Genomic DNA, 21,558 nt, shown 5'->3' on the forward strand with positions numbered 1-21,558 from the left:
CTAGGGAAATCTGAAATATGAGGCTGAAGGGGGGAAGGAGGGTGGATTTCACCTCTCGGTGGGACCCCCTGAACCTCGTTAGCAGCAGAGACGTGTGGAGCCCTCCAGCTCTCACGGACCGGTCTGTCTGACTCCTGCCGTGTGTCACCCGACAGCCCGGAGAGCCCGGGTGCGGGACGCAGGGCTGTCGGCAGTGATGGAGAGAGGAGCAGCCTCTCCGGGTGCTTCCAGCGCGGTGCTCCCCCCCCCGCCCCGGCACCGGGAGAGGACGAAACCTCGGCCGAGCGATGAGGAGGAGTCTGGTGGAGCCGGGGCTGAGGGGCTGCAGGTGACACCGCAGATGGGAACCCATCAGAGGGAGAGCGGGATGGGGAGCTGGGGAGTAATGTGGGAATGGGGAGAGGGGGAAGGAGGAGACGTGTGGAGTGGGAGGATGCATCGGTGAGGCTCTGGGCATGGTGTCAATGGCAAGTGTGAGCCACCTTGGGGGAGCGGAGGTGGTCCGAGGGTGCAGGGAGCTGGGGGAGTCCTGGGGAGAGCTCCTGGGATGAGGTGGGGTCTGGGGCTGCCTAGTGATGGGGGGACGGCAACTGGGATGGGGAGAGAGTGGGGACCAGAACAGGACCAACGGAAGGAGCTGGGTTGGGAAACACAGGGTGAAGGATCTGTACCCGCTGGGGCAGTGGTTCTCAGCTTTTTTTAAAAGAAATGGTTAAAAAAGGCAACAGTTCAAGTGTGGTTCAAGTGTGGACAGAAGTACATTCAAATGTTTTTTAGGATGTGATGTTTTTGGGCGTGGACAAGTTTTTCTTCGTGTGCTCCTCTGCCTCTTCCAAACTGAACGCAGTGTTCCCATCAGAAGCTCACGTGCTGGTCTCACGTGACTTCTGTGAGCTCAGCATTTCCCAGGGAGAAGAGGGAATGCTTGTCGAGCCACCTTGGTCCCCAGGACTTTCTAGTCTCCGGGTGGCATGAGCATTCTCTGGAATTACTGAGTTCAACATGCTCCTGCCCCTCCTCCTCCCAGCTTCTCCTCAGGTGGCTGAGTGAGTTCACTTTCAGGAGCAATAATAACGTGATTGCGTTGTATTGAGAATTTTGACCAAAATTTTATTTCTTTTTCTTCTTCTTTGTGTAATGGCTTCTCGCAGAAACAACTCTGTGGGGAGCAGGGCTGATTTCCATCCGCCTGTGACCTTTCGGTTGTGGGCGGTAGATTGGACAAGTCGGTTTTGAGCAAAACACTCGGAACTAGAAGGGAAAAATGGGGTTAGAATCTTTCTGTCAGTGATGTAGAAAGAAAGAAGGGCATCCAGCAGAATAAAACACTCTCTGAGTACACCAGGAGAAAACACTGATCTTCGAGCACCCCTTGCTGTCCCTGCCACAGGCACCAGCCGTCGGCCAGCAGGACCTCCAGCCAGCGCTGGTCACGGGTAGGCTCGAGGTGGCCCCTTTCCTTCTGGAAGTGGCTGTTTAGCTTGGTCCAAGGGGGTCACAGGGCCCTTGGCTGTCCTTTTCTCGCCCCGCGTTCCCCGTGCTCAGGGGAATGCCCCTGGAGCTGCTCAGGACTGGCAGTGACAGCTGTGATCAAAACTCCTCTCTCTGCAAAATCCCAGAATATGGATAAAACTGTCAGTTACCTGCTGTGGATGACGTCGTAGAGACCATTTCCCATTTTATTTTTAGGCCAGGAGAAGGGGGAGAAAAACAGCATAATGACGTGTCTGAAACACTGAAGACACTTGCGACAGCTTCATATTCATTTCCCCAAGTAATGCTTTTATTTTGCAGTGTTGGTGATGATGTGTCTATTTTTCTCCTGCTAGATCTCTTATTTATTTGGCTCTGATGAGTCTTGCTCCTGGCATCTGTTCTAGGACCATGGTAATGTCTTTAAGGGAGAGACTTGTCGGTTCTGTTGCTGGGTGATTGATGGTGCTCGCTCCCCACGCCGGGCGAGAGCCGGAGCCGACAGGCAGGGACACAGTTCCCCGCGCATCCCGCATCCAGGATAAACACGAACATATGGTGCCAAGGAGGTTTGCTGCGGGCCTGAGCCGAGGATAAACACGACAAGCTGTTATTTTGGAAGGGGAGCACCAGATGAAGATTGTTGTCAAGAAAACAAATAGCATCGGAGATGCAGAAATGAGATTTGCGCTGACGTCTGTCAGGGCTCTGCTGGGGACTCGGGGTGGAGAGTCCTGGCTGCTCCTACCGCGTAGCGAGCAGTTCCTCCTAATCCATCCTCCTCATCCATCATCACCACACTTCAGGAAGAAGTTCTTTGCTGTGAGGGCGGTGAGAGCCTGGCCCAGGTTACCCCGAGAAGCTGTGGCTGCCCCATCCCTGGAGGGGTTCAAGGGCAGGTTGGAGGGGGCTTGGAGCAACCTGGTGTGGTGGGAGGTGTCCCTGCCCAGGGCAGGGGGTCAGAACTCGATGATCTGTAAGGTCCCGTCCAACCCAAACCATTCTATGATTTTTCCTCAGCCATTGTCACCACACTTCTTCCTCAGCCGTGGACACAGGATGCAATAAATCACACCGAGAGCCATGATGCTGTCATGTAGACAAACCTTCTGTTGGCCTGGGGTGATGGCAGAATCCGGTTTAGGCTGCGGCTTGATCAGGGAAAGGCATCGGAGAGAGAAACGTGGTGGCTGTTGGAGTACACTGGCTTGTCAGGGGCTCACTAGCGATGGGAAGAAAGCTCTTCTGTTCCTGGTGGCCATCCCAGCCATCTCATGATTCCACTTTTTAGATGTGTATTATTGTTAAGTAAAAGAAACAGCCTCCTCCTGCCCGTTTCCCAAAGAAACAAAGTGGTTTTATGGATAAAATAACTTTTTTTTTTTTTTTAAATACCTTGGCTCCTATAAGTAGAGCAGTGTTCCGTCTTGCAGCGTTGTAACTGATCCAGGAAGGTGCACAGAAGGTATTTTGGGGCACCCTGTGCTGAGATAAGAACAAGTCAAGTTGAAGAGATCATGTGTCTGCACTCCAAAATGAGGTATTGGTTGGTTTTTTTTACAGAAACAAAATAATCATATAAAGTGCACTTAAGGAAAGGCTTCCTGTAGAAATGGCTGTCAGCCCAAGGTTAAGATGCCTTGGTTATTGTATCATTGCTAAATATCGCTCCCAAACTTGGCATGAAGCGAGCAAAAATAATTTGTTGTGACACAGGTGAAGAAAACAGGGAAGACAAAATAGTTGGCATCTGGTGTTCCACTGAGATGATGTGGCTTTGGTTTCCTCCTGCTCTTCCAAGGAAGAGTCAATAAAGCCTGAAAAACGTAGTAGTTATTAAATGTGTTTCTGTTTGATCTGGTAAAACATGAAGGTGTGGTTAAAAACACGCAAAGCTCAGAAGTCGTCAGACTCTTGCACCAAAAGAAATGGGGCGGCTGTTTGGGTGCCTGAGAGAGGTGCGTCGTCTGAGAAGACCTGGGGAGGAAAAGCCCGTCGTTGCTGCTGCCGGTGTCTGTCCGTAGGGTGTAGGGTGGTGCGTGCCAGGACCTTGGTCTTGGCCATTTCGCAGGCTCCTTGTGGTAGCCCGGTCGGCTCTGGTGTGGCCAGCGTGGTGCTGGCGTGGGACGGGCTCAGGTGAGGGCTGGCCGTGGCTGGGGATGTCAGCTCCGCTGCAGTGGCTGTTGACAGTACTTGAATTCGGTACGTAATGAGCGTAGCTGTGTCTAAATATACATCTGGAATTGAGCATGTGCCCCTGTGTTTGTCCTGAGCCTGGTCTGAGGTGTCTTGGGTCCGCGGGAGCTGAGAACATGAACCTCAAGAGTTGAAGCTCCGTCTTCCCGTCTAGGCAAAAGGCAACTCCCACGGGAACTTCTTGGGGTGGTCAGTCTTCTCCCCCAGGTGAGATAGATGCTATATGCTTTCCTGTGACCGAGGACTGTTGGAAAACTTGTCACATGTGGGTGTTGGGGACCTGCGCTGCCGGGGTTGATGTCCTCCAGCAGCCCAGGAGCCCATTCACCGGCCCTGGACCCATGCTGGAGCTCTGCTGGCTGCTCGTGCAGAACCGGCAAGCCTTGGCCAACCAGCAAGATGAGCTGGCTCAGTTGTCATGAGGGGTTTTGTCTTCCTGGGGTCTTCTCATGAAAGCTGGAACCCTCTTTTTCAGGTCTGAAGTGCGTGTGCCAGCTGTGTGAGCACACCAACTTCACCTGCCAGACGGAGGGTGCCTGCTGGGCCTCCGTCATGCTGACCAACGGGCGGGAGGAGGTGATCAAGTCCTGCGTCTCCCTCCCGGAGCTCAATGCCCAGGTCTTCTGCCACAGCTCCAAGAACATCACAAAGACTGAGTGCTGCTACACCGACTTCTGCAACAACATCACCCTCCGCCTGCCCGTGGGTAAGTGCCCTCCATGCGCTGGGGCGGCAGCTGGGGGTGCAGGAACGCCGCGCAGGGGACGTGGCCGCGAGACCCAGCCAACGGGGATTTCAAGGGCTGCCTGTCAAACAGTAGCTATTTTTTTCCCCAACTTGTTTCAGACAGGAAATTCTAAACTGCAACTCTTATTTGGGGGAAAGTGAATTTCTTGCATCTCCTAAAGATGTAAGATAGGGCCACGGAGATGCTGGGAGGGCTGGAGCCCCTCTGCTGTGAGGACAGGCTGAGAGAGTTGGGGGGGTTCAGCCTGGAGAAGAGAAGGCTCCAGGGAGACCTTAGAGCCCCTTCCAGTCCCTCAAGGGGCTCCAGGAAAGCTGGGGAGGGACTCTTGATGAGGGAGGGGAGCCCTAGGAGGAGGGGGAAGGGTTTGACCCTGAAAGAGGGGAGATTGAGCTGAGATGTGGGGAAGAACTTCTTTGCTGTGAGGGTGGTGAGAGCCTGGCCCAGGTTGCCCCAAGAAGCTGTTGGAGGGGGGCTTGGAGCAACCTGGTCTGGTGGGAGGTGTCCCTGCCCAGGGCAGGGGGTGGCACTGGATGGTCTTTGGGATCCCTTCACACCCAAACCATTCTGTGACTCTATGATATTCCAAATGCTGTCTTTGATATCCCACAAGGCGTTAACTGTGAAGATGAAAGGAGGTGTCTGAAGGAAACAGACTTGTAACCTCACAGATTTTATGGGCTGGAATATCTTAAGGGAGTTTGTGATTTGAATTGGCATTAGTCTAGATGTTAGGAAGATGGCTGAAGTACTGGGGCCTTTCCACGGGGCACGGATCAGCAGTGTACTGCAGCTGTGAGGAGCAGAGAGCTGTTAGCTGGTGCATCACGAGGAAGTAATGAGGACCTTGCACTGGATAAAGTTTTACAGTCTCAAAATCTCTGTACACAATTTAAAAGACCTGCTTTAGATGGCTCAGGTGAGAGTTCAGGCTGGAGAGGCTTGGGAAGGTGGTGGTTAGTTGTAGGTGCTGGCTGTGAATTGTGTATGGGAAACGCACCTCGTGTTTTCGGATGGATGAGTGTTTGGGTTGGTGGTGGGGTTTCACCCATGATGGGACTGTCCTCCACTGCCTGAGGAGCTGCTTTCCTCATTGTCCTTGGCTGGTCTGTGTCACCGAGTGCCACGTCTTTGTGGTGGGGACTGGAGAGCGATGCTTGGCAGCAGGATCAAGAAGTTTGCAAGCCCTCCTGTAGTTGGGAAGGCAGATGTGTCCTCTCTGTTGGTGTGTGTCATAAGGCACGTAGGGTCTGCTCTTGGGGGCAGAGGGGCGAAGGACACCAAGTCATTGCTGGGAGGGGGTATCTTTGGCGGAGGCCACTTCAGCGATCCTGAGTGTTGGGGTTCTACAGTTCATTTTAGCAGCTTTTGTTCGGTGTTAGGTGGGTGTCCTTGATTCCTGCCCAGAGGGAGGAGGAGAAGGTGTAAGACTCCCAGTCCCAATTAGAGGGAGGAAAATGATCTGCAATTCCAGGAGCTCTGTGTATTGCAGAGCTGGTGCAGTACTCGAGGCTGCCAGACTCAAAGTTGGGTAATGAAGTTGATTCAGTGCTTTTTTAAAAATAAATCTTTACACTATTTTAACTATTTGACTCTTCTTTCCAAGATTTGTGTTTAATTTGTGTATTTTGAAAAATCTGTAAAATGTACTACTTTATCAGATGATACCTTTTTATATACTTATACCAGTGAGAGATGTTACAGGTAAGGAAGATGGAAATTAATACATAATTTACAATTATAACTTGCACTTCAGCTGCTATCATATAGTACTTAACAGAATTTAGAAGGCTGTTGCTGGGGGCACTTGGGATATCGTGTAAGATACTGGAGGGCAGACCATGAGGGGTTGCTGTGGTCGCCTTGGGCACCATCATCTCCTGGTGGGGACGGGCAGATGCCGGGCGCTGCCAGAGGAAGGTCTGTTCCCACCAGCCCAGGCAGAAGCTGGGAGGTCTGTACCCTAGGACCTCATCTCACCTGCTGTGTGGGACAGGAATCAGGATTATTTCAGTATTTTTCTTTCAGGTGACAACAGAGGGGAGACACTAATTGTGGTCCTGCTCTAGAAATGTAGAAATTAAATGCCATGCTTTTTTTTTTTTTCAAGTTGGGATGCTGGAATCTTGGGAGAAAGCTGCTGTTTATAGTGGAGGCACGTCTGTCATCGTAGCACTTGAACTGGTGGTTGCAAAACCTCTGGTTCCATATTTCCGTACCAGAAAAAATTAATTACTTAATTTTTAGCCTGAGCCCTTTGCTCTAAACATTTGGGGGAATTCATGTCAGTTGAAAATTCAACAGTGCCAATGCTATTTGCTTGCTGGTCTTTTCTGACAGCCTTTTCTCACGTAATTCCTGTTGTAGGAAAGCTTCATTTGGGCCCCGGTAACAATAACCTTCACAAGGGGCGTCGCGGAGCGTGGGAGCGGGGCTGTGCCGGGGACCCTGTGCCCCCCGCACTGGGACCTGCCGTGCCGGGCTCCGCCAAGGGAAAGCCATCTCTAACAGCCTTGCCCGACTGCGCGGGTGGGTGGGTGTGATCCCCTCCTTAGGAAATTGCTGTTTCCAAAGCAAAATTTTTGGGCAACTCCTTGCTCGGCTTGCAATTTTTTTCTTCTTTCACTTCCGCTCTTGAACGACACCCAGAAATCCAAATCTGGGTCTCGGGCTCCTCTCTGACTCAGGGGAGGAAATTGAAAGTGGAGGCACCGTAGCAAGTGACCGGCACTGGAACCATCAGCTGGGCTGATGAGACACGGAGGCAGTTCTCGTTTGGTAATTAGTCCATTATCTCACAGACTCTGTAAAAGTTTCTGTTCCCACCGCTGAGCACGGGCTGGGCTGGGGTTCACACAGCTGGGACTTGTAAACACCATGCTGGGGCAATGATTGCTTGGCCCAGAGGTCCCCGAGTGATGCCACCTCTTCCTCTGGCATGTCTCCGTGTACCGTTGTCTCGTGTTGGTCGGTTGTCCCTTGCCAGCCGCGGTAGGTTACTGAGCCACTGGGTCTGTTCATTAGTGCCTAACTCGGCACTCAGGCTCTCTGGTCATTAAAACATAGCTGCTTTGTCAGAGTAGGTATTTAAGCCACCCTACCCTGTCTTTTGAAGAGCATTAATACACGGAGGTTGACACTTTGTACAGACATCTTGATATGGAAGTTCTCCCTCTCTCTGTCTCCATGATGCAGATTCTAGTGTAAAAGCAGAGCATGTGCCTGGGAGAAGCTCACCTGTAGGCAGGGGGGAATCTCAGAAGGAGGAGAATCCCGGAATCCCAGAGTGGCCGGGGTTGGCAGGGACCTCTGGAGATCATCTACTCCAACCCCCTGCCAGAGCAGGTCCACCCAGAGCAGGTTGCACAGGAACGTGTCCAGATGGGGTTTGAACATCTCCAGAGAAAGAGACTCCACCACCTCTCTGGGCAGCCTCTTCCAGGGCTCTGCCACCCTCACAGGAAAGCAGTTCCTCCTCATGTTGAGATGGAACTTCTTATGTTCCAGTTTGTGCCCGTTGCCCCTTGTCCTGTCCCCGGGCACCACTGAGAAGAGTCTGGCCCCATTCTCTTGCCCCCCGCCCTTTAGCTCTTGCTCAGCATCGATGAGATCCCCTCTCAGTCTGCTCTTCTCCAGCTGAACAGCCCCAGGACTCTCAGCCTTTCCTCAGCAGAGAGATGCTCCAGTCCCTTGAGCCGGTCCCGTGTGGTGGGTGCAGATCCCTGCCGGGTGAGACAGGACTTTCAGCAGCCTCTTCCCTCACAGTGGTGGCCACTGTCCCCAGCCGGGACACGAGCCCATCCCTCTGCTTGTCATCACCAACCAGCTTTGGCTCGGCGCTGTGCTGGGTGCCAAGGGCTTGTGTTGTAAATGTGTCAGGAGTGGCTGGAAAGCATTCAAATGGCTGGTGGAGTGAGGCTCTCCGCGGGCAGAAGGCAATTTGTTGGTTTTGCTTGCCCGGGCTTGAGTTCCTGTGGTGAAACTGTAGATGGCATCGCCTGCCTCGGCCGGCAGCAGGGCTCCCCTCACCGCGCCTGGAGAGGGAGGGTGGTTGTTGTACAATGTGTGAAAACAGACATTTTTAAGGATAGATTCAACCTGGCCATCAGCTTTTTATGTACTCGTCGTTGGCAGGGATTTCGTTGCAGTGTTTCACATTAACAGGTGCTAAGTTTCAAAGTGCAGGATGGGTTCACAGGAATAAGGGGGGTTTCTCTGTTACCCTGAATTTATCTCCAGGTCTCTACTGTTGTAACTGGGATACTTTCTGCTCCAGCAAGTGACTTGAGGTGACCGTCCCCCGTCAGTGGGGTATGGGAAGAGGGCTGCAGAAAAGGACCCGTGTCATCCATGGGCCCTGGGAAGATCTCTCAGTGTGAGAAATCGCCTCTCTGCACCTCCGCGTGTGGCAGGCTCTTCTCAGGAGCTGCTGATGTAGAAGGCTTCTCCCGGCTGTAGACTCGTGTCTCACAGGACTGTCAAGCCATAATTCAGAGCTGGGAGACCTCTGCCCCCAGCCTGCTTTGAGCAGGATTGACCCCACTCCCAAGCCTGTCCATAGACATTTACCTGCAGCCCTGGACTCAACTGCTGGAGCTTCTTAGAACCCAGTGTTTCCACTTGGTTATGGCGCAGGGTGGTGTTTGACCCCAGGAAGAGTAAGTACCGGCTGGGGAAATTCTTTTCCATCCCTTCTCTGAAGCAGCAAAGTTGATGTTGACTGTGGTCACCTCTGTAGGTGGAGGCAGGGACTCTGTGGCTGTTGAACCCGTGCCTGAAGGCTCAGGGGCTTTGCATTTGGTGCCAGGTGGAGTAAAGGGGACTTTCTTGAGCCCTGGTGTCCTTGTCTGCTTTGACAATCTGTCCATAGACGCGTAGGGAAAAGTTCACGCTGATACTCTTTCTAACCTCCTGATCTCAAAACACCTAGTGATGCTGGATATTGATGCTTCATCTTTACAGATAATGAAAACTGAGGCTGGATGGGTGCAGGTGGGTTTGCAAGTATGTCGGGGGATTCTGGGCTTTCTGAGTAGGCTGCTTCCAGGGACTGGCTCAAGAAAGCCTCAGCCTCTCTGAGGGAAAACATGGGGATGTGTTTGGTGTGTACAGCTGCGCTGGTGGGAGGCTTCAGCACAGCAGAGAATCCTCTGGAAAAGATTTAATTCTGAAGGTTTTAGGGTTTTTCCTTCAAAGGTACCTCTGTGACTCCAGCAAAAGGCCACACACGGCGGGAGCAGTCTCCTCTCTGCTCTGCACAGCAGCATCTCTGCAGCTTGAGATAAAAAGCGTACGATTTCTGTTCTGTATTTGCATAATGGGGAATGAGTCAGAGGAGAAAGGAGGCTTTAGGGAACAAGATTAAGCTAATAGTGGGATTAACAAACTATATAATAAGTGATTTCCAGTAATTTCTTCTTTATTCCTACTGCCCAAATCGTACAAAGGCACAGATGGCCCTCATGTCACCTGCAGTGGCACACACTGGGATGAAAGAAAGGGAAATATGATGGAATTCCTAAGACAAAAGTCCCTTGAGTCTATTTTTATTGCCAAGAGAGATGGATGGTACCAACTAGACTAATTGTTGGGCAAGATTCTTGTATTTTGTTGGGTTTTTAAAATACCATCTGTAGGTTTTGCATGAACAAATAATTACTCTTCATTTACCTGTTTGAAAAAGCCTAAAGACATTGAAGCCCTTTTAGGAGAATGGTGTGCACGGATATGTTGGTAGTAAGGAAGTCAGACACTACTGCACCAAAAGTTTTATAAGGTACATATTGATGCAGAAAATGAGAAAAAAACATCCTTCAAGCAGTAACTTTGCGAATATAAGTTGTAAGGGCAATCTCTTTGGTTGTTTGTGGTCCCTGGGAGCTCCCGAGGGGCAGCGGGATGCACGGGCTGTGCCGTGGGATGCGGTCCCGGGCAGGGCTCTGCCTTTCCCTCCCCTTTGCTTTTGGCTTCCCCCATCTGTTACCAAACGGGATGGAAAGGTCTCGCTTTGTCTTCCCAGCTCGGGCTTGGTCCAAGAGTAGCATTTGAAGGAAGGTCTAGGCAACGAGTGATGAGACAAAACACAACTATTGTCACTAACTCCCCTAAATTCAGTGATGGGTAAAAACGGGGAGGACGGGGAATGGAGCAAGAAAAGGAGGGGAAATCTTTTTATGAGTTTGTTTCTCTCTTCTGCGTGACCGCTTTGTTTCCTCTTAACTGGCGGTTTCTGAAAGCCACTGCTAGAGTTCAGTGGCCAACACTAACAGAGTTGCTCAGAGGATGATTTCCTGCAGGGGATGCACCAAACCTGTTTCCCCTCCGTGTCGGAGCTGCACCGTGGTTCCTGGGATAATCTCCCGGCTGGACCAATCTCCTGAGGTTCTCCTCAAAAAAATCCCTGCAGGCAGAGCTCCAGCCGGTCATAGCTGCTGTGTGGATGTCTTGTTCTGCAAATGTTTCACATACTTTTGTCCATCTTGGCCGTCCCAGGTTCGTGTTCTCGGGAGGGACTGGTGAGGATATGGCCCTGCGGAGAGAAGGCAGAGCGGGGCAGGGGAGGGGGAGACGGCAGCTCAGGTAAAGTGTCCCTTTGTCTCCTAGCCGTGTCCCTGATGGGTTTGCTTGAACTTCTGGATCCTTAATCAGACCTTCCCCAGCTGATTTCTCAGTGTCCTGAGAGGGGGTCTATAGTCATGCTGGAAGCTGGAGAAACTTGAATTTTGGACTCTAGTCCAAATCGTGTATTTTTGAAATTGTTTAAAAGTATTCTGTATGCCTGACTAGAGCCCCCCTGCTGGATGCAATATATTTTCTTACTACATTGGAAAGAATATGCAATTTTTTCCCCCTGAGTAGCTTAGGAACTTAAACATGTGTAGTTCAGGGCTTTTAGAAGTCTTACAGTGCCCGTTATATGTCAAAGGCAAGGCAAATGTGGTGTGTGAGAGTGTTTTTTCCATTGGAGGGGAAAAAAAATTCCTTCCTTTTTTTTTTTTTGATGCCTAAAAGTTCTCTTCTGTTTACACAACTTGGAAGTATAACTATTCCATGTGGTGAAATGGCTAAATATTGCCAGATGTGCTATTTTTGTTTCATACATGGCAACATGTCTTCAGCTTCTATTCTTGACTAGTAAGTCACTGAAGAGTGCATTCGAAATGAGATTGCAAAATGTTATGATTAATGGTGTTGATTTAGGTACTCACGAGGGATTTTCTTATTTCCCAAAGAGTCTGACATTGCACAACTGCTGAAAACATTACCGCGCTTATTTTGGTGATGAAGCCTTTAATTGTTGTTTGTCCCGTGCCTGCCGCGTGTTTTGCCCCGGTGCTGTGTGTCGCTCCTCCCGAGGGCGGTTCGTGCCGCGGGAAGCCCGAGGGTGGTGGTGAGCGAGCCCAGGACCCGGCACGGCTGCGGTGCTGGCTGTGGGACACCCTGCTGCGAGGGTCAGGGTGGAAGGTGGCCTTCAACCAACTCTAACGCAGGAACCTCAACGCTGGTGCTTCTCAAGTCTCCCGTGTGCTCTGTGAAGACCTGGGAAGGGTCTGAGAAGTTGCCACCAGCCGTGATCTGCACTTTGGCACAGCCAATAGACTCAAGGATGACAAAGGAGGTATCCAGCTGAGTCCTTCCAAGAAACTTCTCCAGACAGTCAGGATCTCTTCATTCCCCAGGGACTCGGTGGAGACCCCCTGCAAACTGGCCCAGACACCTCAGCTTCCAGTCTCACCGCTAACTAGCCTTCGGCACTTGACCTCTCTCCATGTCGCAGCATCTCGGAGGAGGCCTGTAAGCATGACTGAATGTGATTTCATGGTGAACAACTGTCGCTGCGTAAGCCGTAACGCTGGTGTCTGCTTGTGCTCCTGCTGCTGGATGTCACCCTCTGGAGTGGCTGTGAGAGAGTGTTGGAATTTTGCTTCTGCTTTGCTCTGGCGTCTCTCTGTGCATCCCCAAACGGCCATGAGTCTCTGCTCCCTCCTCCCGCCTCAGCCAAGGTTTCTGTTAAAACTCAAGACCTTTTTTTGATGATAAAAATGGTTTTGTTGCTTTTTTTAAAGAGGTACTGAGCATTTTTTACAAGCCCCTTAAAAATCTGCTATAAAACCCATTTCAGCGGTTTACAACGTGCAGACAGTGCACTGCAAGTTACAAATTGTCACGTCCCAGAAGCCTGAACCGCGCTGTCATCTCACTTAATTCTCTTGGCAAATCTGTGAACCAAGCCTAGATTTGCAGGATGTATGGCAAGGTGGTGTAGACATAGCCAGTGCAGTAATATGGCTTTAATATTGGAAACCCTGCATACTTTTAGTTTCATCATCTGAGCCGGGAGCACGTCCTGCCATGAAAAATGTGGAAATGCACGTTTCTGCCCCGGCCTGGCTCCACGCCTCGGTGCTTTGTGCTCGTTGTCATCACCCAGTGTCTCCATTCGCTGCTGGTCTGAGCTCAGGGCAGTCTCCCCAAACCCTGGGTGAGGTGTTGCTGCAGCGTTGTGGTGTGCAAATGGTTCAGGAACAGCTAAGGAAAGCCAAGTGAAGTCATTAATTTATTGTGCCCTTAGCGAACCTGGCTTTTTAAAGTATCTCTAGAGCCACTTCCCACTTTCAGGAGCTCCTGGAAAGTTTTATGTATATACCAAGGTATGTATAGAATTTTAAGATAAGAAGAAATCCCCCAGTAACTGTTTTTTTTTGCCCATATAGGTTCACCACCCATAACACCCAGACTGCAAGGAAACAGGCTTGAAAGTAGAGAAAAAGGGAACAAACCTGGAGATTTTTAAGAAGTTGCTGCTGGAGAGAGCGGTGCTCGGGAATGGAGGGAGCTGTGAAGAAGAGGGAAGAGGAAGAAGGAGCTGGAAGAACTGGGAGGGGGATGCAGGACAGCGGTGACCATATGCTGGGAGAAGGGACTGCAGTGGCCCGGTGGATGTGGATGATGAGATGGGATGACTCCAGCAAAGAGGATGTGGGCATACGGTGAGAAGATGGGGAAAGGACGTCCCACCAGGACCGTGTCATGCTGTCTGCCTGCATGTCAATGTCCGACGGGCAGCACCGGGGTCTCTGCGGGTGCTGGGGATCACTCACCATTAGGAACAAAGGCTCTCCAACAGGACTGTTGTCACTGCAGATGCTGCTGCTCCGGGTGCTAAGTCCGTGTGCCAGTCTGCGAAGACACCCCTTGGAGCCTCTCTCTTCCTATGGGCTTCCTTGTGGCTGTTCAAAGCTTCCTGAATGTTTTCCTTCTGATACTGTTTGCACTGGCCTAAAAATAATAAAATTTTCTATTTTGTTCATTTCACGTTATGTTGGGAAGTGGTGGAGTCACCATCCCTGGAGGGATTTAAAAGCCAGGCAGATGTGGTGCTGAGGGACATGGGTTAGTGGTGTTTGGGCAGTGTTGGGTTGATGGTTGGACTCGATGATCTTAAAGGTCCCTTCCAACCCAGACAATTCTATGATTCTATGTTGTTTTTCAGCAGTTGGTGGAAAGAACTGATGTTTTATAGTAAGTATCTTGTGCGTGTCTGTCTTTAGCTGCAACTGCTGGTAGATAATCCATCGGTTTAACTCTGCGGGTGAGGACGTTGATTTGGGCGATATGTTGGGTGATGCGTTGGGCGATGCGTTGGGCGATGCACTGGCCATGCTGTGCCCTGGCAGTGCCGCGCAGTGTCCCGGGTTCCTGCGGTGGAGGATGTACTCCGTACCTGCCCCAGGGGAAACCTCTGCTGGGGGAAGCACAGCTGGGCACAGCCCAGGACACCCCAGCATGTTGGCCAACAGGCAGCAGTTCTAGGGAGGAATCCTGCCAGCAAATCCTCTTACAAATCTGCCGGATAACCCCCACGTGTCCTGCTGGAGTCTATTAAAGGAAAAGCCCGTGGGCAAGACGTAGTAACTGTGTTTTGAGAGCGGTTTGAATTGCGCCCTGTGAATAGACATGAAGCCTTCTGTTGTTAACGTTCTGTTTGTTTTCTTTTCTCAAATGTAAGGAAGAGACTAAAAAGGAGCAAGTTAGCTTTGCAGAGGTCACTTTGCTCCCGGCGCTTCTGAAGGAGGGAGCGCATGGCTTGGCAGGGTCCCGTGGAGAAGCAGCGCTTCTGTTGTGATATTAACTGGAGGAAAGTACCAGTGGATGCTGGGAGCCATCAGGCTGCTGCTTCCGACACTCCCAAAATTCAGATTACACTGTACACATTGCTTAGCATTTGCCTAAAGGAGGGAGAGGGGCTTTTGGTTTTAAGGGGTGACTTTGTATGGTGTGGAGTCTGTGATTCTTAAACCTTCTGGAGCCTTTATGTCCGCTGTTTGGTACTTGGGGTTCTAAGTCTTGAGGGGTTTTTTGGGTTGACTTTGTTTTGTTTTTAGGAGGTGGTGTTGGTTGACTGTTTTGTTTCAGTTTTTTTTAGCTTATTTACAATTTTGGGGGCGTTAAGGGATTTATGCGTGTGTGCATGTGCGAGTAAATACCTTAATAATGAATTCCTGTAGCTTCTTGAGATGCTTTTTCCCCTGTAGTTTTAAAATGGACAATGGTCTAGGCCAGTCCTGTTCCCTGGCCCTTGTGAAATACAGCTTCACGAACACAGGTTCCAAAAGCCCTCTGTCCTAGAAATCCTTTTAATGCCTCGTTTGCTAGAACATTTACGTATGCACTAAGTGTTAGGAAATTGTTTTTTCCAAGGAATTGGGGGCAGCAGGGACAATGTGCTGAGAAATTCATACCCAGACTCTCAAGCGTGGGAAGGGCCCTGCCCTCCTGGCACTGGGTGAAACACCAGTTGCTGGCGTGGTGGTGTGTGTGTTGGGGTGCCAACACACCATCAGAGTGGTGGCTGTGCTGGTTGGGGGTCCCGTGGTGGGCGTGCTGGTCCTACCTCTTGGTCTTCCGTGGTGGGGAGTTGGGGGATCAGCTAACTGCAGACAAATGGTGTTTTAACATGGTGAACAGATTAAACCCGCATAATCTATGTGTTTTTGAAACTGCAATTGCAAGGAGATGTTCTTTAGGTGTTTGCTGCCTTGGATGACACTGTGGGAGCTGGGGTGGGACTAGCTGGAGATGTGTGGTGCTGTGAGAAGTCTGTATGGGTTTAATAACAGAGAAGTGGAGATAGAACCGGAAAGTGCCCTGCGGGGAGAGTGAGGTGTCTGAGGAGATTTCCTGGGGGCAGGTGTGGTGGTGGTCCATACGGTACCTCACCTCCGGCTGTGCTGCCACCAGCCACACACTGCTGAACATCCTCTTTGAGGAGCTGCTGGTTGGGCCATCTGGCTGAGATGGTGGTGTTAGTGGTGATCACAGTGCTATCTGGAGCCCAAGATTCCTGCAAAAAGGGGGGTGGTGGTGGTGAGCTTCCATAACTTTTAGCGGAACTTTAGAGCAGCCTTCCAGTACCTAAAGGGGGTCTATAGGAGAGATGAGGAGGGACTCTTGATGAGGGAGGGGAGCCCTAGGAGGAGGGGGAAGGGTTTGACCCTGAAAGAGGGGAGATTGAGCTGAGATGTGGGGAAGAAGTTCTTTGCTGTGAGGGTGGTGAGAGCCTGGCCCAGGTTGCCCAGAGAAGCTGTGGCTGCCCCATCCCTGAAGGGGTTCAAGGGCAGGTTGGAGGGGGCTTGGAGCAACCTGGTCTGGTGGGAGGTGTCCCTGCCCAGGGCAGGGGGTGGCACTGGATGGGCTTTAAGGTCCCTTCTAACCCCAAGCATTCGATGACTCTATGAAATCTCTGTCTCACTGCTGCCGCTCCTGCTCAGGAGGACTGTGGGAAGTCATTGATACGTCATTGCTCCACAGCCCTTCATTTACCGTCTTCTTCCCTCCACCCCGCTCTCCCTTGTGTCTTCTGAAAGCGTCAGAGTCTCCGGGCAGAGCCAGCGTGGGACCGGTGGTGCTGGCGCTGACGGTGGCAGTGCCGGTCTGTGTCCTCTCCTTGGTGGCAGTGCTGGTGGCCTGCACCCACCGGCGCCGGCGATGCGCCCGCCGCCGGGCCAAGCAGCCCAACGTGGAGGAGCCCCTCTCCGAGTGCAACCTGGTCAACTCCGGGAAGACCCTGAAGGACCTCATCTACGACATGACGACCTCCGGCTCTGGCTCTGGTACGTGGGGCTGCCCTGCCCTCGCCACCACTTCGCTGCCAAAGATCAGAGAAAATTTCCTTGGTTCTTAAACCAAAGGCGAAGGTGGCACCTTGCTTGTAGGGCGATGGAGAACTGAGCAGAAGGTGCAGGTGGGGGACTTATCTCAGGGGCTCTTACACTGGTGACAAGTTTTATGTCATGGGAGATTTGGTCCTGGCACTTCACAGTGGCAACAGGGCTTTGGTTGCTCTCTTTATGTCAGATTCCAAATGTTTGGTTCGTTGATCGAGTGGAAGAGTTCAAAAAGTTAATTTGGAACTCAGTTTCAAGTGTGAAGCAGGGCACTGCCGGCTGACGGGGCAGGGCTGAGAATAAAAGGTACTAAATTTCACGGGATGAGTCAGGATTCCACTCCTGAAATTCTTACAGCTGTGCCAAAATAATGTTACTCCAAATTCTTGTTTTGAGCAGAACATTAACCTTTTTAATATTTTACCTGTTTCTGATATTCTCTCTGCTATGATGCCTCTGTTGCTATTGAGAACCTGTTAAAGAAATGCAAAAATGTGGTGGGAATTCAGCTATTCCAGCTCATTGTGCTGGTGGGACATTTGGTGTGTATGGCCCAGCTTTCAGTAACTTAAGAATTTTTATTTACATGAAAAATATGTAAATCAGGGTTAGTTTTATTTATAAGCGAAAAATTTATAAATGGTGCTTAATTTAATTTACTTTATTTTCCATGAACTGCATACCTTTCCGGATTAATTTATCGTACTTGCCTGACGTTTTTTCAGAGATATAACAAGTAAACTCTGGCTTTATTTACCCTGAAGCTTTAGCTGCTCGTAGAGATCCCGGGGCTGATACCAGGGCTTTATTGGTGCTGACAGACAGAGCCTCGTGCATGGCACGGTTTGCCCCGATTCCAGCCAAATAGCGATTTTTGCTCCTCTCTGCCCGGCGGCGACTCGGGGTTGGGCACAGGACAAGCCCCTGCACAGGCAGTAGCGGCTGCAAGGTGTGAGGGCTCTGTCAAGGAAACCGGAGGGGAAATTTGAATAAATTTGAATAAGATGACCTTCAGACTGCAATTTTTCCCGCTGATTATTTTGGTCTGTTAAAAGCAAAGTTGTCTTGATTTAAAAAAATAAAAAAAATAAATTAAAAATTTTCTTTAAGTCCCAAACAAACACAGTATCAAATCAAACGAGGCAGGGGTTTATGGCTGGGAGAACAAAATGAAATACAGCTTTGACACTGTATTTGTTTGGGACTTAAAGAAACCCTCCTTGCAACTGCCCTGGCGTGGGTCTGGCCCTGGTGTTTGCCATTGCTTGGTCATCGTGGTCTAGTGTGGCTTTTTGCACATCAGCCACAGCCAGTGTGACTTTTCTCCTTGTCCCACAGATCAGGAAAGCTGGGCTGATCGGTGATAGGAGGAGGGGGAAGGGTTTGACCCTGAAAGAGGGGAGATTGAGCTGAGATGTGGGGAAGAACTTCTTTGCTGTGAGGGTGGTGAGAGCCTGGCCCAGGTTGCCCCGAGAAGCTGTGGCTGCCCCATCCCTGGAGGGGTTCAAGGCCAGGTTGGAGGGGGCTTGGAGCAACCTGGTGTGGTGGGAGGTGTCCCTGCCCAGGGCAGGGGGTGGCACTGGATGGTCTTCAAGGTCACTTCCAACCCAAACCATTCTGTGACTCTATGATTTTCCAGTCAGGCCATGGTGTATGTGCCAGTTTTTTAGACTGTTTCTGTCCCCTGTCCTCATGTCTGAGAAGTTTGTAAAAGATATGATTTGGAGAAATTTTGGTTGGGAGAGGATTTTCCCTTGGTACTCTTTGAGAGCTGTCATGAGTACAACTTGCTGGAAAATCTCTGACTTTGGGATTTAAAAATCAGAGGTGAACAATTTCACATATACCCATCTCTTCTTTCCCGACTAGGTTTGCCTCTCCTTGTACAGCGAACCATCGCGAGGACTATTGTCCTGCAGGAAATTGTAGGAAAAGGCCGATTTGGCGAAGTCTGGCGCGGAAAATGGTGTGGGGAAGACGTAGCTGTGAAAATCTTCTCCTCCAGAGACGAGCGGTCCTGGTTCCGGGAGGCGGAAATTTATCAGACGGTTATGCTGCGGCACGAAAACATCCTGGGCTTCATCGCTGCCGACAACAAGGGTACGCTGCGAGGGGCAGGAATCCCAGCTTCTGGCTGGGAATTGCTTCCATTGCCCCATTCCCACCCGGAATACCCCTGTGAGCCTCAATGCTCCCTCCGGGGTGGCCGGCAAACATCTTCGTTTGTGTGCCCGAGCCGGCCACAAGACAGGGAAGGCTCCTCCTGGCTGAATTTTGTCGTAAATCTGGATAATCTTGCTTTCCCCGGGTAGATAACGGGACGTGGACACAGCTGTGGCTTGTCTCCGAGTACCACGAGCAAGGGTCCCTGTTCGACTACCTGAACAGAGGGACGGTGACGGTGGAGGGCATGGTCCGGCTGGCGCTGTCGGTGGCCAGCGGCCTGGCACACCTCCACATGGAGATCGTCGGCACGCAAGGCAAGGGCTCCCCTTCCCCCGGTCCTGCAGCGGTATCTGCAGAATCCTTCACGGGTGAGGTGCTGTCGTGAAGTGTTCTGCAAACTGCTGTACCACGAGAAGCAGTATTGCCATAAAACTGTGAGATACGGTCTAAACGGAGAATAGGAATATCATCTTCCCAACGTCACTGTCGGTGCCTCCTTCCCCGTCTCCCAGTGGAGGTCTGTGGGGGCAGCCCTGCTAAAGGGGAGCGCTAACCAAGGATTTTCTAAATGAATTCAGAGGCTGAATTCACAGTTTCTCATTTTGTGTTTTATTCCTGAAATACAGATATTGGAACAAAAATGCCCTCAAGGCTTTTTTTTTTTTTTTAATGTGATGGCATTTAGCAGAGCTTTCCTTAGTGCTAAACAGGCTCTCATGGTTTTTATGGGGTATAGTAACAAAGTTGAGTAAAACCATTTTTGCTTCCTTGCTCGTTATATTAAAATTTATGCCGTTGTTATCGATGGTGTGTTCTCTTCCTGCGCACAGGCAAGCCAGCCATCGCGCACCGGGATCTGAAATCCAAGAACATCCTGGTGAAAAGGAATGAAACCTGTGCCATCGCAGATCTGGGCCTGGCGGTGAAGCACGACTCGGTCCTCAACACCATTGACATCCCCCAGAACCCCCGGGTGGGCACCAGGAGGTGGGTGAGGACATGCTGCTGGCCTGGCTCTCCATGGGGACTGCTTCTCCTGGCTCTTCCTCCACCTGTGACTCCCCCTCAGCTTGTGGCTTTTGTTGAGCAGTGGCACAGTTGACCATGGCATGGACAGCGGTGTTGGTCACCCCTGTGGCATAGTCAGGGCATCATGAGCAGCAGCTGTGGTCTTTGTACAAAGTCCCTCCAGCAAAGTGACCTTTGTCTCCTCTAAAGGTATATGGCTCCTGAGATACTTGATGATGTGATGAACATGAACATCTTCGAGTCCTTCAAGCGTGCAGACATCTACTCTCTGGGGCTGGTGTACTGGGAGATAGCCCGCAGGTGCTCCGTTGGAGGTGAGGTTTCTGGCTTTTTCATTTTGCAATCCAGACCGCCTTTATCTTAAACGAAACAAAATGAATGAAAGAATCAGTCCCTGCCCTTGCTGTCCCAGTTTTCTTGGCAGGTCGTGGTGGTAGAAGTCTGTTGTAGAGCAGTTGTTCAAGTGGCCCCAAATGTTCCTCTGTTCGCTCCCATTGCCTGCAAAAACAATTAGAGTTGGTTCTGGAGCAGCTACTTTGGATTTTGTTTTACCTACACAAGACATCTTTCCTAGGAATCACCGAGGAATACCAGTTGCCTTACTATGATGTTGTGCCTTCTGATCCTTCGATAGAAGATATGAGAAGGGTAGTTTGTGAGCAGAAGCTCAGACCAAATATCCCAAACCAGTGGCAAAGCTGTGAGGTAAGAGCAGTTTTCCAGTTTATCACAAAGCATTTAAATTAAGGCAGAGTTTTTCAGTAGGACATAGGGAGCTCGATGTCCATCCTCTCCTGAATTTAAATGTGTTTTAGATGTCTAGCTCTTTTTCAGCTCCCAGATCAATACAGAGAGAAGTGTCTTTGCACCAAATGCTGAACTCTGTGGAGTACAGGTCTTAATTTATGATATCACAGAATTGTAGGGGTTGGCAGGGACCTCTGGAGATCATCTGGTCCAACCCCCTGCCAGAGCAGGGTCACCCAGAGCAGGTCCCACAGGAACGTGTCCAGGTGGGGTTTGAACATCTCCAGAGAAGGGGACTCCACCACCTCTCTGGGCAGCCTCTTCCAGGGCTCTGCCACCCTCACAGGAAAGAAGTTCCTCCTCATGTTGAGATGGAACTTCCTGTGTTCCAGTTTGTGCCCATTCCCTCTTGTTCTGTCCCTGGGCACCACTGAGAAGAGACTGGCCCCATCCTCCTGACACCCACCCTTTAAGTATTTATAGACGTTGATCAGATCCCCCCTCAGTCTGCTCTTCTCCAGACTAAACAGACCCAAGTCCCTCAGAGAAATGTTCTAGTCCCCTCATCATCTTCATCATCAGCGCAGATATCGCTGTTGCGTGACTGTGTCAGAGAGCTGTATTTTATCTTCCGTTATTGTGCTTAAAAAAAGGAAGAATGGGAGGGGAGGGTTTGGTTCCTGATGGTTGCTGTGCTCTGCGGTTGCAGGCGCTGCGGGCCATGGGCAGGGTGATGCGGGAGTGCTGGCACCCCAACGGGGCAGCCCGGCTCACCGCCCTGCGGGTGAAGAAGACCATTTCCCAGCTCTGCCTGCAGGAGGACTCCAAAGCCTGAGCCAGCTCCCCGGAGGAGGAGGAGGGGAATGAATCCTTCTGTTCGTCTTGTAACGTGTGATAGTATTTTTATTTTTTTGGTCTACCTCACATCGCGCGGTTCGGTATTTGAGTGCCCGGAGCAGAGCACTGACATCCAGCTTCACCTTTGGCCACTGGGAAGGGCAGCTTTGACTCGCAGTTGGTGTTTTATACAGCAGG

At 50.9% G+C, this 21,558-nt stretch overlaps 1 protein-coding gene across 5 annotated transcripts; it reads left to right on the plus strand.

Moving 5' to 3' along the window:
• The first annotated feature begins 4,146 nt into the window (after positions 1 to 4,146).
• On the plus strand, positions 4,147 to 21,358 carry ACVR1C (activin A receptor type 1C). Of its 5 annotated transcripts, XM_074145679.1 has the most exons (9): positions 4,150 to 4,375; positions 5,232 to 5,234; positions 16,282 to 16,527; positions 18,451 to 18,681; positions 18,894 to 19,061; positions 19,578 to 19,734; positions 19,966 to 20,090; positions 20,351 to 20,481; positions 21,233 to 21,358. In XM_074145679.1, exons 1-9 carry the CDS (start codon positions 4,222 to 4,224, stop codon positions 21,356 to 21,358), a joined length of 1,341 nt encoding a protein of 446 aa, XP_074001780.1. In that variant the 5' UTR covers positions 4,150 to 4,221. The 5 variants fall into 5 exon arrangements, with proteins under 5 accessions (XP_074001781.1, XP_074001780.1, XP_074001782.1 ...); XM_074145680.1 differs by lacking the exon at positions 5,232 to 5,234 and having other exon boundaries at positions 4,147 to 4,375; positions 16,288 to 16,527; XM_074145681.1 differs by lacking the exon at positions 5,232 to 5,234 and having other exon boundaries at positions 4,153 to 4,375.
• Positions 21,359 to 21,558: the final 200 nt, after the last annotated feature.

This window comes from Numenius arquata, chromosome 3 (assembly GCF_964106895.1).
Source record: "Numenius arquata chromosome 3, bNumArq3.hap1.1, whole genome shotgun sequence".
NCBI lineage: Eukaryota > Metazoa > Chordata > Aves > Charadriiformes > Scolopacidae > Numenius > Numenius arquata.

What these genes read in the sequence shown, in the direction of transcription:
- ACVR1C (XM_074145679.1), top strand. Translation starts at nt 4,222, where the DNA reads ATGCTGACCAACGGGCGGGAGGAGGTGATCAAGTCCTGCGTCTCCCTC. An exon ending in CATCGCTGCCGACAACAAGG is followed by an intron (nt 18,682 to 18,893) that starts GTACGCTGCGAG and finishes TTCCCCGGGTAG; the next exon opens with ATAACGGGACGTGGACACAG. An exon ending in GGAGATCGTCGGCACGCAAG is followed by an intron (nt 19,062 to 19,577) that starts GCAAGGGCTCCC and finishes TCCTGCGCACAG; the next exon opens with GCAAGCCAGCCATCGCGCAC.